Consider the following 14,943-nt stretch of genomic DNA (forward strand, 5'->3'; position numbering starts at 1 on the left):
GTTACTTGTACATAACATTATATTAAACATCATTTTTTGATTGCTTAAATATTAATAAAAAACTTTTATCAGATAATTTCTCATCTGATGTTTAAATTAATTTCTGGCTTTATTGTGATTCGCTCTTTTTTATCTGCAGATCTTGCCGACAGCTCAGCGTCTTTTGGATGAGCTTCTTTCCTCCCAGTCTACCGCTATTAACACCGTGTGTGGAGCCCCGGGTATGCACTGACCTACAAACCACAATTCATGAATTTCTAAATGTCTAATTTTCTGTGAAGATATGCAGACCTTGTAAATCCTCATTTTTCTTTTCTAACGATTGGTTCAACAGATCCTACTGCTGGCCCTTCAGCCTCTGACCAGAGCACCTGGTATCTAGATGAGTCCACCCTAAGTGACAACATTAAGAAGACCCTGCACAAGTTCTGTGGCCCCTCACCGGTTGTGTTTAGGTAAAGGCAACCAGACTGGTACTACTTACAGTGTAGCACAGTTTACTGTTGTCATCTGTGTTCTAAACCAGCGTTTCCCAAACAGGCATACATGATTTTTGGGGGTACTTTTTCAGACATTTTTTTATTTTATTTGTGTGGGTAAAGAATATACCTCACAAGCTAGAGTGCATATATATATATATAATTGATTCTTGAGATGAGGGACAAAACATGTTTTAGAAGTTAGTTTTTATTATTTAATAATACATTAATTATCAAATTATTTATTTGTCGACAAAGGTCTCAGCCAATGAACTGAAAACGTTCTGAAAAGGTTTCTTTTCTAAAAATGTAAATTTATTCACTTTAACTTAATTTGTCAACTCCGTCAGACGCATTAAAAGCATGCTATTTTAATTTGAGCCATCCAAAAACAATGTAAAGTCATCAATTATGTAATAATGGTGTTCAGTAAAGGAGCTAAGTGAAAAAATACATTTTCTAAATTCTTTTCATGGGTTAGGGTTATGACCAATCCTGTTCCTAAATTTCTTAATTCTCTACCTTCCTTTTAAATATTTAATGTATATGACCAATTTTCAGTTGATGTTTTAATATTTTAACGCAATAAATGGAAAAAAGAATAAAATATTTCTTAAAAATGATCAGAAACCTTCATCCGACAGTGTTAAATACTGAGGGAGTTGATAAAAACTGGCGGAGTTGACAAAGCTTCAACTGAAGTTTACAACAACTGATTGACAAGACAATTTTTTTTACTAATATTTAATTTAATACAACAATCCTTCCAGTTGTTTGTTTTTCTTTTTTTAGCAGTACAGTACGTCTCATTATGGGTCTTCAGTAGCTTATGTTAGGTTCCAGCAACAGAAATGTTCCCATTGTGAATCCAAAGAATCTGTTGCCCGTCTTTAAAACGCATCAATTACATACATTTTATTTGTGCTTGACCTACATGTTCACTCTCTATGGAGTCCATTACGTCAGTCCATTTGCTATTGCTATGATCTCATGTGAGTGACAGGTTGTAAAAAGAAAGATGTGTACAGAATTATTTATAAGAACGGCAATATTCCATAAAAAAATAAGTATCACCAATTTTGATCTCATGGTGACAGTAGATGTAAAGATGCTGTTTATATAAGGCATGTAAATCAGGCCACATATATATGTAAATAAAATCATGAAACAAGATTTATTTTTTGTATGGTTTGATATATTACAGATATATTACAGTATCTAGATTTCCTTGACGTAACTTTTTAAGTATTTTATTTGGATACATTTATTTATTTTTAACATAAATAGGGCTTTTGTGTGTAGGACATGTTTTGTCCCTTATCTCAAGACTATATTTATGTATTTAAAACTAGCCTGCTTTGTGAGACTTGTTTTATCCAATTTTTATTTGTATTTTAATAATGATCAAAAAATCGTTTTATATAGACCGTCTTAGTATATTACAAGGGCCACAAACATAACTGTTCTTTTTTGTCTCTTGTTGTACTTAGTGATGTGAACTCCATGTACCTGTCGTCCACTGAGCCTCCGGCAGCTGCTGAATGGGCTTGTCTGCTGAGGCCCCTGCGAGGTAGAGAGCCAGAGGGCATCTGGAACCTTCTGTCCATCGTCAGAGAAATGTTTAAGAGGAGAGACAGCAACGCTGCACCTCTGTTAGAGATACTCACCGAACAGTGTCTCACTCATGAACAGGTACCAAACCTGACTCGGCCACACTTCACACCCCAGGGTGACTGTTTCAAATGTAAAAAAATTGCATCATCCTGTTGAAAACACTTGTCACATTTATGCCTGCATTCAAACCATTTATTTAATTTTATTTCAGAAGGAAATTAAATATTTAGTTGTTGACTTTATATGCTTAATATTGGATTGGAGATGCATTTTAAACTCAACACTTAAATAAAATTTTTTTTATTCTAATGATACTCTACTGCTCTTTTTGTTCTTCCTCAAGATCATTGGTTGGTGGTACAGTGTGAGGACATCCGCCTCTCACAGCAGTGCCAGTGGGCACACAGGTCGCAGTAATGGGCAGACAGAGGTCGCGGCACATGCATGTGCCAGTATGTGTGATGAGATGGTTGTCTTATGGAGACTGGCAGTGTTAGACCCTACCATGAGTCCCCAGAGGTGAGCAAGTTTGTACAGCTGGTTAAGCTCTAAAGTACTAGGGATTCCTATTTGTTGTGATGTTGATCTAGAATTGCTCAATTTAAGATTTGTGGCTGTATTTTTCATCAATTAGTTAAGGTAATGTTTTTCCCCCTTTTTGCGACTCCTCAGGCGCTTGGAGCTTGCCGCCCAGCTGAAGCAGTGGCACCTGAAGGTAATAGAGATCGTGAAACGAGGGCAGCACCGTAAGTCTCTGGACAAACTCTTCCAGGGCTTCAAACCAGCTGTTGAATGCTGCTACTTCAACTGGGAAGTGGCCTACCCTTTACCTGGCATCACCTACTGCAGCGCAGATAAGAAAAACGCTTCCTTTTGTTGGGCCAGGGCAATGCAGCAGCAGCGGGGCATTAAAGCTGGGACCGGTGGGGAATCAGGAGATGGCACTCGTGGTGGAACCTCAGAAGGTTCTTCCTCTGATCACAAGTCAAGGAGTAACTCACATCTTCCCCAGCAGGAGGTGGCTGTCCGCCCTAAGGAGACCATTGTGAGCAAGAGGAAAGGAGTGTCTGGCGTGAACAGCGGAGGCGTTCTGGTTTGTCTGGGTGGCAGGGTCTCTCTCTCACTTCAGGAGGGAGGTAAAGGCATGTATAAAGCCAACAGCTCCTCCCCATCAGCTGGTAGTAAGGCCAAGCTAACGCAGAGCAACAAGGGCTCGTGTGGAAGTTCGAGTGGTGTCAGTGGGAAGCACCCTGGCGCAAAGCGGCGAACCAGCAGTGAGGACAGCTCTCTAGAGCCTGACATGGCAGAGCTGAGTCTGGATGATGGCTCCAGCCTGGCGCTCGGGGCAGAGGCCTGCAACACCTTCGATTTCCTTCCTCCTCCTCCCGAGATGTTGCCTTCACCCAGCCCGCTGCTCCGCGAGCCACTCAAATACACTGGCGGTAACGTTTCAAAAGAGCGTGCTTTTGAGACAAAACATGTGGCACATGCTGCCATGCCCTCTGCTGCTGATGCCCATGCCTGCTTTTCAAAGGAGAGCTCCATTGCAACCCCAGTAGTGGTAGCTATGGAGAAAGAGGTGGAGGTGGATGCAGACCTGGATGAAACCGGAGGAGACGAGGACCCTGTAGACGATGCTCTGCCCTGTGCCTCGCTCCCCAGCCAGGCTCAGCGGGGCCGCAGAGAGGGAGATGGAAGTGGAGCTTCAGGGGCCCCAGGACCTCAGGCGGCTGAGGCAGCAGCAGGTGCAGGTGCAGATGCTGTGGGTGAAGATGACTATCAAGCCTACTATCTTAGCGCTGCCTCAGAAGAGGGAGCGGATAGAGGGGTTGCAGACGGCAACCATGAGGAAGAGCCAGACATCTTTGCTGGGATTAAACCTCTGGAACAGGAGGGCAGGATGGAGGTGAATTTTTTTTCCCCCTAAAGTACTGAAGCACTGCCTAAAAGTAGCATTTAAAATGATCACTGAAAAATAGCTAAATGCGACCGTGCATCTTCTAATAGCTTCTGTTAGAAAAGCTTTCGTTCAAAATTTTGTTTTGCCATTATTTTAATAATGCAGTGAGATTTTTGTTTGCAAGGAGTCTGACAACAGCCGGTATGATCTGATCTCACCACCATCGAGTCTGTCTGTGATTACATGAAGAAACAGACAAAAACTGAGACCTCTCCAAGATGCTTGAAGAAACCTACCTACAAAGCTACCTTAAAAACTACATGCAAGTGTAACTAGGACAAAAGCTGTTTTAAACGCAAAGGGTGGTCACACCAAATATTGATTTGATTAACTTAGAAGTTAATTGATAAATAAAATCTGTTTATGCCATTATTTTAGAAAGCATCTTGACTTTACCACATTTGTACACGTGTCTAAAACTTTTCACAGTACTGTATTTTTGTAGGTAGGTTTCTTCATGCGTCTTGGAGATGTTGCCGCAGTTCTTCTGGATTTAGTCTGCCTCAGTTTTTGTCTGTTTCTTCATGTAATCACAGACAGACTCGCTGATGGTGAGATCAGATCATACCGGCTGTTGTCAGACTCCTTGTGTATAAATTCTGGAGCATGGCCTACATGGTTGTTTAAGAAATGAAAAGCTACACACTCCATCAATTAGGGTTAGAAGAACTGTTGCCACATGTATAACATGCTAGAAACATAATAATCACTGCAATAATGATCTTTTTAAACCCAAACAGTGACTTTTTTTGGGGGGGTTGGGGCGGGTTGTGTGTGTGTGTATGTATATATATATATATATATATATACACACATGTATACACACAAGTGACATGGTTTAATTAAATAAAAAATAAAAAACGGCAAGAAAAACAATTAATTTATTAACAAATAATCCTTCCATCAAGCAATGTAGTTCTTCAGCAGTTTTTTGTAGAATGGTTGCCATCAGATGCAATGCTGAAGTAATACTGATTTAATGAGGTCACACGTTTATGTTTATAGAGTATTTCACAATGGCTCTAAAGGCAGCACAGCCAATCATAATCAAGTACTGGAACTGTCCGTTTTATAATTGTATAAAGAAAATGTTGCCAAATAGTTTCATGGCTTGACCACAATTTTTACTTTTTATTTTATTTTATTATTTCTTTTCAATTTAATTGCACAACTTTAAAAGGTTTTCAAAGGTATAATGTTGTGTTGCAGGTACTGTTTGCCTGTGCTGAGGCTCTCTATGCTCACGGCTACAGTAATGACGCTTGCCGACTGGCGGTTGACCTTGCTCGAGATCTTCTGGCTAATCCGCCCGACCTGAAGGTGGAGCAGCCACAGACAAAGGTACCAAAATAGTATTTTTCATTGATTTCCCAGAGGTTTCAGCTGTGATATACTATCATTCCGGTGCTCACCTTTGAAAATGAATATCTCCTTGTCTCGTTTAGGGTAAAAAGAGCAAGGTGTCGACCAGTAAACAGACGCAGGTGGCCACTAACACCCTGTCTAAAGTAGCCTTTCTGCTGACTGTGTTGAGTGAGAGACTGGAGCTCCATAACCTGGCCTTCAACACTGGCATGTTTTCCCTGGAGTTGCAGAGACCTCCTGCTTCTACTAAAGCTCTGGAGGTAAAGCAGATGTAAAGCAAATCTCATAAATCTGGTGATCTGCTAGTCGACAGTATAGTTTGTTGTTAGGGATGTGTCTGGTCTTGTTGAAATTTGGAAGTGTAATATCAGGGGGGGGGTTTCTTGTTTTTTTTCCTAACTTTATTGTATTTTAATGGTATAAAAGTATTTACATGTTTTATATTATAATTTATGTATTCATGCATAAATATAAAAAATAATAGCAAGTAATATAATTTAACATTAGCAAATGAGGTGTACACAAATTGCAGAGATTTGAGCACTTCTATTAACACACAGTATAACAAACCACAAACTAAAAATGCATTGTAATGTTTTGATGGCAGTGGAATATTTTTTTTGTCCCAGAATTCTAAACTACTGTGCTCTTGTGTTAGGTCAAGCTGGCATATCAGGAGTCAGAGGTAGTGGCTCTCCTGAAGAAGATTCCTCTGGGTCTTGTAGAAATGACTTCCATAAGGGACAGAGCAGAGCAGCTCCGTGATGGAAACTTCTGCGACTATCGTCCGGTTCTGCCTCTCATGCTGGCAAGCTTCATATTTGACGTGCTTTGCACCCCTGGTAAGTCACACATCGACCTTATCCAACCGTTTTAAAAATGCTCTTTAAAAGCCCCAAAATCCCCATGCTCGTTTTTCATATTTTTTTGCTTTCACTTGCCTGTTGCAGTGGTCTCTCCCACGGGCTCTCGACCTCCTAGCCGGAACCGTAACAATGAGATGCCTGGTGATGAGGAGCTGGGATTTGAGGCTGCTGTTGCAGCTCTTGGTGAGTCAATTTATGTGAAAAAACAAAACAAAACCAACCAGCAGTAATGTGTGTTGTCGAAAATATTCTTTCATTCTGTGTTTTAATTGTCTCTTTCGTTAACTTGTTTTTTTTTTTTTTCATTAGGTATGAAGACAACGGTCAGTGAGGCAGAGCATCCTCTGCTATGTGAAGGCACACGGAGAGAAAAAGGAGACTTGGCTCTAGCACTGATGATCACCTATAAAGATGACCAAAGCAAGCTTAAAAAGGCAAGTCTTTTGGAGTTATCCTGTCACCGTTTAAACTGCCCTGTCAATCATCTTGTCACAGTTAAAGGGATAGTTCACTTTGAAAATAAATTTTGGTATGTTTTAGCTTACCTCAAGGGCATCCAAGATGTAGGTGTCTTTGTTTCCGCAGTAGTTTCAATTTTGATATTTTTAGGTCAAACCGTTCTTGTCTGTCAGTCATTTCATGCAGGTCTATGGATACTGTCTCAAAGAGCATGCACAAAGTCCAAATTAAAACAATTCCCCATCGTCCAAATTAAACAATTCCCCATCGTAAGTACACATTGATGGCCTAAGACACGAAACGAGCGGTTTGTGTGAGAAAACGAACAGTATTTATATCGTTGTTATCTCTTAAACACAGCCGCGTCCAAATGATCTGAGGGCGCGGGCGGGTATAGACATATACACTAGACGTCGCCTTGGCTACTGCAGTTCATTGGAACGAAACCGTAGCCAAGTGACATCTAGTGTATATATCTATACCCGCTCGCGGGCGGGTATAGATATATACTCTAGATGTCGCCTTCGCTACTGCAGTTCATTGGAACGAAACCGTAGCCAAGGCAACGTCTAGTGTATATATCTATACCCGCCCGCGCCCTCAGATCATTTGGACGTGGTTGTGTTATAAGAGGTAAAAACGATATAAATACTGTTCGTTTTCTCACACAAACCGCTCGTTTCGTGTCTTAGGCCATCAATGTGTACTTACGATGGGGAATTGTTTAATTTGGACGATGGGGAATTGTTTTAATTTGGACTTTGTGCATGCTCTTTGAGACAGTATCCATAGACCTGCATGAAATGACTGACAGACAAGAACGGTTTGACCTAAAAATATCAAAATTGAAACTACTGCGGAAACAAAGACACCTACATCTTGGATGCCCTTGAGGTAAGCTAAAACATACCAAAATTTATTTTCAAAGTGAACTATCCCTTTAAAATCCTCCACATTTAATTTAATTTAATTTCCTACCATTTCAGAGAAATGTAGTAGTACGTTGATCTGCCAGTCATGGGTCTTGATGCTGAGAACTTGTGGGTTCTCATGCTGAGAACTCTCCTCATGTGTTTGTAATTTGCATAATGATGCATTTTAAAAGTCAAAGACCAAACGTATCATTACAAAAGTTCAAAATGCTATTGCAGATTAAATGTGGATAACATTGAATAAATACCTTATTTGCACATATATTTCATTTGAAGAAGACGTGATTAAATATATGTGCATACACAGTTCTGGTTCATGTTTAGAGCACTAGAGTATATGAAATATGTCCATAACTTGAAAACATGCTTACTCACGCCCGATCTTAGCCAGATTCCAGATCATATAGATCTTTGATCCGCCTTGCTAGCATTGTTAAACTATTTGTGCAGAAAGCGCTATCAAGCGCTCAGAACCAGTGTTCTGAAATATTCTGTGTCTGAGATTTTTGGTGACACTGGGCGGAGCTTACATGAATATTCACGAGTTTCCTGTTTCGTGTTAAAGCGCCACTGAAAATATTAGTGCATGCTCCGCGGATCACAGAAACTGTTTTCGGTAACGTAATTGCGTTTCAACGTCGAATTAAGTTAAGCTTCTTTTTAAATAACTGTATGTATGCTCAATAGTTTGTACATTGTGTCGTGTGGTATAATTGAATGATTACAGCCACTGATTTGCCAGTGCTTATAGGCTTCGAATAAATGCCAGCAGCCATCGAGTTTGTTTGTTTTAATTATATAGGCTACTACTGTTTAATTGCTTTGGTCTTTTAAAATAGTTTCGTTTGATAAGTTGTATAAATGTATCTGTGGTGGCATTGTAAAGTTTCAGTTGTGATTATTTTGTCATTCCCTATTGCTTTCTTAGTTGATAGCCTGCATAACTTCAACCAGACATTAGTATTCAAACAAAATGAGAAATGTTTGTTTTTGACATGCATGAATTAATGCATGTAAACCTTCTTCATCTTTTTCCGCAAAACACACAATGCTCTATATGGGGCTGTTTACAAATGATTGGAAACATAGTGCTGCAGGGTTGCTAATTTCACCTTCACAAGGTTTTAGTTCAATTCTATAAGCTTACCACAATAATTAAAATGTTAAAATTGAATTACAAGTTCTTAAATTAATTGACTTCAAAGCTAAAAGTTACAAATGGGGGGTTTATTTACAAATGTGTATAATTGGCAAAAGTATGAGGATTATTAATATGGGAATAATTAGACACACACACTGCTGTGATTGTTCTGTCATTGCTTGCTAAATAATTTCGAAGTGTCTTTAATAAATCCTAAAGTGGTTTAACTTAGAATCAGGAATGATTGAGAGAATGTGTTTTTCATCTTCAAACCAAACCTGGGTCTCGAGCCAACAAAGTTTTAATCCCGTCTGGCTAGCGCACTTCCCATAATGTTTACTCATTAAGTCAGTAGGTGGAGAGTAGGCTGTGTTTTGTGGCTGTTCGAACACATCTGACCACATCAGTGTTTACACTACGAAAGCAATCTATTCAAATGCGTTTTCGACAACCTCTGGAAGTGGTTGAAAGTGGACAAGTTTGTGATCCAATAAACCAAAACACATCTTAATACCAGGTGTAAACAAGGCCTTAGTCTCTCAAATAACATTTTTGTAATGAAGGATAAGCCAAGATATCATGTGTGAAATGCAGTAAATGTCTTGTATAAATTTCTGATTTCATCTTTTTGTAGATTCTGGACAAACTCCTTGACCGTGAGAGCCAGACGCATAAGCCTCAGACTCTGAGCTCATTTTACTCTAGCAAACCAGCTACCAGCAGCCAAAAGAGCCCATCCAAACACGCCACCCATGGTGCCAGCGGAGCCGCGGGGGGAGTGTCAAAGCACACCCCTTCAGCAACATCAGCTGCTGTGCAGGGCGTGACCGGCGGGGGAGCAGCAGGGCAGCAGGGAGGTTTAGCGGCTGGCGGAGTTCAGAGCACAGCAACGGGAGAGGGCATCTCTGACAACAGAGATCAAGGTGAACCACATCCACCAAAGTGTCATGGGTAGACACTTCAATTTCAGAAGGAAATTCATTGCTTAAATGTTATTGAATTGGGTCCCTGTGGAGTTTGAAGTGACCTAGTTTAAAGTTGTTGTTTTTATCCCTCTTTCTTTCTTGGCAGAGGGTGCGCAGTCGACCTCCTGTGAGCAGCAGAGCGAAGCTGCACCCTTCAAGCCTGAAGGCACAGTGCCCAGTCGTCTGGCACTGGGGGGCCGCGGGGCATACGGCACACGCTGCTGGGGATCACCTGTACGACAGAAAAAGAAACACACTGGTAGGAGACAGTGGGTTTGTTAATTAGACAGATAGATGAGTTTATTTGATGCAGCACCTATGACCTGTGTCATAAAAATGAAGTGCACAGATCACTGCAAAGATGATCAGTTCACCCATTAGCTTTTTTTTTAAATAGTTATTTAATAATATATTATTTGTGAATTTTTATATATATTTCCAAATATAATATATTCATTTGCATATATTAATTTAATTTATTATTTTTAACTATGCATAGAGAATTTTGAGTGTGTAAAAAGGTGTTCTGTCTGGCATGTTTTCTCAGGCATGGCAAGCATTGACAGCAGCGCTCCAGAGACCACCTCAGACAGCTCTCCTACTCTCAGTCGACGCCCACTTCGAGGGGGTTGGACAGCTGCTTCCTGGGGAAGAGGCCAGGACAGTGATAGCATTAGCAGCTCATCATCTGATTCACTTGGTTCATCGTCATCCAGTGGCTCACGCAGAGCTGGAGGAGGAGCCAGAGCCAAGAGTACTGACACCAGCAGGTGAGACAAACCTGTCTTTTTGCCCTCATTGCCCCTTATGTGGGTTTGGTCTCGGTTTTTGGTGCTTGTCCATCAGCATCTCTTTTAAGCCCTTAACAAACACAACTAAATCTCTACTTCAGTACCTATTCATTGACTAAATATGTTGTTTCAGTTCAGAGTCAGAACAGATTCTCTGACTCTAAGTCTGCTGTTTATGACACACACGGTCTCTTTCTCTCTTTATAGGTATAAAGGCCGCCGGCCTGAATGCCATGCTCCACATGTGCCCAACCAGCCATCTGAGGCAGCTGCCCATTTTTACTTTGAGCTGGCCAAGACTGTGCTGATTAAAGCTGGAGGAAACAGCTCCACCTCCATTTTCACTCAACCCTCTGCCAGTGGAGGCCACCAGGGGCCCCACCGCAATCTGCATCTGTGTGCCTTTGAGATTGGCCTGTATGCCCTCGGACTCCATAATTTTGTGTCTCCTAACTGGCTGTCAAGGACGTATTCCTCACATGTATCCTGGATTACAGGTGAGAGATAATTGTGTAATCTGCAAGGATCACAAACTTCAAAATGATTTATTATCCCCTTGAAATGCAAATGTAATCTTTAAAATTCATATCCTTGGCATTAGAGTATCAATTCAGTATGGAGAACTATAGTACTATACTAGAGTATATTAATTTGTCCAGGCTCATGTATGGATTGATGGATATAGATAGGTAGATATGGAAGGATGGATATTTGTGAAGCTGCTTCATGCCTACACATGACATCTGCTCTCTCTGGGTCAGCGGCAGCACTAATGCAGATTTGAATGTTCCGGTGTGATTTTGTCGAAGGTTAAATAGACACAGGCGAATCGTTGTCATTTAGGAATAAGATCGTGTGGGTGTTTGATAGGGCTGTGTATCAGCAACAAAGTCACAATGCGATGCATATAATGATACAGATGCCACGTTACGATATACATCACAATACGGGTCTGCACTAAATTTCACCTCAGCAGTATTTAGTATAACAGCTGTTTATTAAACTGCATACTATAGGGCCATTGCAAACTATAGGCAGACCAAGCAGTTGCCCTCTGCATTGTGAAGGGCCTCTGTAGCACTGTATAACAATATAGGTAATGGAGTAAGTTTCATGTTAACATTGGGCACTCCCCACCAGGTACAATATTATGTTTTTTAAGCACATAAATAAAAATGTACTCGTTCTAATAAATTTATATTGTAATGTAGCCTACTCATTCTAATATTTTAATAAAATCATCTTTACATTGCTGATAGGTTATCATTGCACTAATTAACACACACTCTCTGAAAAATTAGAAGCATTTTGTAATGCGCTTTCTTCACTGTAGCTCACGCGCACACATTCGGACAGCGCGCGTGCACAGAAACATTCTGCAACAGAAACTTCTCAACGCTGCCCTTCCATTTTTATCAATAAAATAGCTTCAGCACTGAAGAGCTACATTATCTTTTTCAGCAAGCAGTTGGTAACTTAACTGTTTTTGAAGCACTGGTTTTTTTTAAAACTCACCGGCGCTTCACTGTTAATAGAGGAACGCGGCACAGACTGAGGTAATTCATACATTCTCTCTCTCCCTCTCTCTCAGGCCCATATGAACACAGACTTGATGTATTACACTTTTCTGTGAATAGAATATCGAACTGTAGATTGCTAAACTGCAAGTTTACCGGTGTTTTCAGAAAGCCAGCACTTTTATCCAGAGACAGAGTGTGTGCACATGGTTACCAGGTTAAGAAAAATAAGCAAAACATTTAGCATATTTTGAAGCTCAGGGAGTAAGTCTCTTGATATCAGGCAACCCCAGTTATTTTCCTCTGCTTGCCAGATTAAAACCTTGTTCTAACCTGTATATTATATTAATTAATTCCATTACCACGCCGTTTAAAACACTGTTCTTGTATTCAAATTAAGCGTGGTCCACTGCTGCGCACATGCTGCGGAATCGATACAGAAGCAGCTGTATTGATACTCGTATCGCCAAGTGCCATGTGATGATACTACATCGTTGTATCGATGAATCAAACACAGCTCTAGTGTTTGAATTGAGATTGTGATCTTTTTAACAATTAATCGTGCAGCTCTAATTAAGTAGATAGATATGGATGGATATGAAGTTAATACAAGAGTATTCTAACAAATGGGTGGGCAAACCTGCTTTTTGTTTGATTTTGAATTCTTCTGTCGTGTTTGCACAGGCCAGGCCATGGAAATTGGGAGTGCTGCCCTCAACATTCTGGTGGAATGCTGGGACGGGCACCTTACTCCTCCGGAGGTGGCGTCACTCGCAGACCGCGCATCACGAGCACGTGATCCCAACATGGTGCGTGCTGCGGCAGAGCTGGCCTTGAGCTGCCTGCCTCACGCTCATGCCCTGAACCCCAACGAGATTCAGAGAGCTCTAGTGCAGTGCAAGGAGCAGGTATTGTCCAGCACAGCCCGCATTCATTATACATAGCCACTGGATCACAATCCATTTTTAATCTAATGTTATAAAAATCATCTGCTTGTTGCTTTTAATCAACACTTTTCTGCTTTGTTCTCTCTTCAGGATAATGTGATGCTGGAGAAAGCTTGCATGGCTGTTGAGGAGGCTGCAAAGGGAGGCGGTGTATATCCTGAGGTCTTGTTCGAGGTGGCTCACCAGTGGTATTGGCTGTACGAGCAAACAGTGGGTGGTGGTTCAGGGGCCCAACGAGAGGGTTCCGGCCGCTGCGGGGCCAACGGTGGAGCAAGGAGAACGGCACCCGAGGGAGGCTGCGGTATCCTGGATAACACCGGAGTCTTGGATTCATCAGGTGTCTCGGCTGTAACTACGACAGTGACGGCAGCCGCCGTAGTACCTGTCATTTCCGTCGGCTCCACCATATACCAGTCACATGCGCTGCCGGGCTCAGCCATGGCACACACGGCAGGTCTGCATCCCTACACCACCATCCAAACCCATCTGCCCACCGTCTGCACCCCGCAGTACCTGGGCCACCCGCTTCAACATGTCCCCCGTCCTGCCGTCTTCCCCGTCTCTGGGGCAGCCTACCCACAGGTATGAGCTCTGTTCATTTCCTATTGAAATGATTATGGGTTTCAATTACCTGTGCTTAGCATTTTTATTCCAGTCTGTTGTATTATTTGTCTGCATTTAACTGAAGGTAATTAATACTAAATTTAAGCTCTAATGCAGACGCTTACTTGGCAGTCATTGATGCATAGCATGACATTCCTGGCAGAATATAAATGGAGAGACTCATACTAGTTTGTTTATACATGTATAATGATCTTTACTGCTATGCCCTTGGTTTAACTTAATTTTGTGGTTTTAATTTTTCAATGGCAGGTATATGACTCGAGGAAGGCGTATCAAGCTGGTTTTAAGAGCATCTGTTTGTCTTCTCAGGGAATGCACCCTGCTTTTATTGGTGCTCAGTACCCATTTTCTGTGGCCACTGGCCCTCATCCTCCTATGGCAGCGACCGCTGTCACTTTCCCTGGCGTTCCAGTGCCGTCCATGACTCAGATCGCTGTCCACCCATACCATACTGCAGAGGCAGCCCTGCCTCTTAGCACTACTGTGGCAGGTAAGGACAAGTTGGTTGTAGAATTTCAATTCCATCTTAACATGAACACAACTTTCTGCATAATATCCAATGTTATTTAAAATAATTCGGAATAAATGCAGTTTTACAATATACAGCAATTTGCAGGAAATTAACACTACTTTAGTCAAATTTGTTATCTGCATTTAAAATTATTTGAACTTAGAATATAACGACTATTTAAGGCCATCTCATTGGAGCATATGTGAATGCAAAAAATTATGGTATTTTTAAACAGTTGGTTAGACACTCATTTACTATCTAGTTCGCTTAGCCTTTCAAGATTGACAATTTTACTTGCATCCTGTCACTATTACTGCTCACTGCATTACCAGTGAGTGGCAGTTCACATCTTGCGTGCTGCAAACAAGTGTCATATGAAGTTCATACAAGTGTGAATGTTGCTGATCTTGAAGAATAATTTATTACATTTTATGGATATGTTTTGTTCATAGCTCATTTATAAGGAATGTAAATGGCCTCAGTGTTTTTCAGCAACCACACCAACAAAAAAAAAAGTTGGATTTAGTGTGGATTAAGTAATTTCCTCTGAATTCAAGCATAAACTCTACTGTCACAGGACAACACAAGAGACACACCTCACGTTGACAAAATTGTTTTTACATAACAGAATAGTCAGTAAGAAAACATTTCAATGCACCAGGAATCACTTTAGAATTGGATTGTGACTCCCTGAATCAAAAATGGATCTAATATCAGGGATGTGATTTTTCCGGATTAATCCGGAATTCCGGATTTTCCGACCTGAAAATGT

General features: G+C 41.0%; 1 protein-coding gene across 12 annotated transcripts in view; it reads left to right on the forward strand.

The window, feature by feature from the left end:
- The window catches only part of zswim8 (zinc finger, SWIM-type containing 8), a 51,961-nt gene that overhangs the window by 16,339 nt on the left and 20,679 nt on the right, over positions 1-14,943 (forward strand). For 7 of the 12 annotated variants that reach the window (XM_084391325.1, XM_084391329.1, XM_084391330.1 and 4 more), the window contains 17 exons: positions 140-221; positions 335-455; positions 1,970-2,171; positions 2,437-2,612; positions 2,766-3,999; positions 5,263-5,394; positions 5,499-5,678; positions 6,077-6,260; positions 6,369-6,467; positions 6,594-6,718; positions 9,451-9,739; positions 9,888-10,040; positions 10,329-10,551; positions 10,780-11,069; positions 12,774-12,997; positions 13,127-13,618; positions 13,910-14,150. In XM_084391325.1, coding sequence (XP_084247451.1) covers positions 140-221; positions 335-455; positions 1,970-2,171; positions 2,437-2,612; positions 2,766-3,999; positions 5,263-5,394; positions 5,499-5,678; positions 6,077-6,260; positions 6,369-6,467; positions 6,594-6,718; positions 9,451-9,739; positions 9,888-10,040; positions 10,329-10,551; positions 10,780-11,069; positions 12,774-12,997; positions 13,127-13,618; positions 13,910-14,150 — 4,447 coding nt within the window. The remainder of the gene's footprint in view (positions 1-139; positions 222-334; positions 456-1,969; positions 2,172-2,436; positions 2,613-2,765; positions 4,000-5,262; positions 5,395-5,498; positions 5,679-6,076; positions 6,261-6,368; positions 6,468-6,593; positions 6,719-9,450; positions 9,740-9,887; positions 10,041-10,328; positions 10,552-10,779; positions 11,070-12,773; positions 12,998-13,126; positions 13,619-13,909; positions 14,151-14,943) is intronic. The other 5 variants (XM_084391322.1, XM_084391323.1, XM_084391331.1 and 2 more) reach the window with 1 other exon arrangement.

This window comes from Rutilus rutilus, assembly GCF_951802725.1.
Source record: "Rutilus rutilus genome assembly, chromosome: 20".
Lineage (NCBI taxonomy): Eukaryota > Metazoa > Chordata > Actinopteri > Cypriniformes > Leuciscidae > Rutilus > Rutilus rutilus.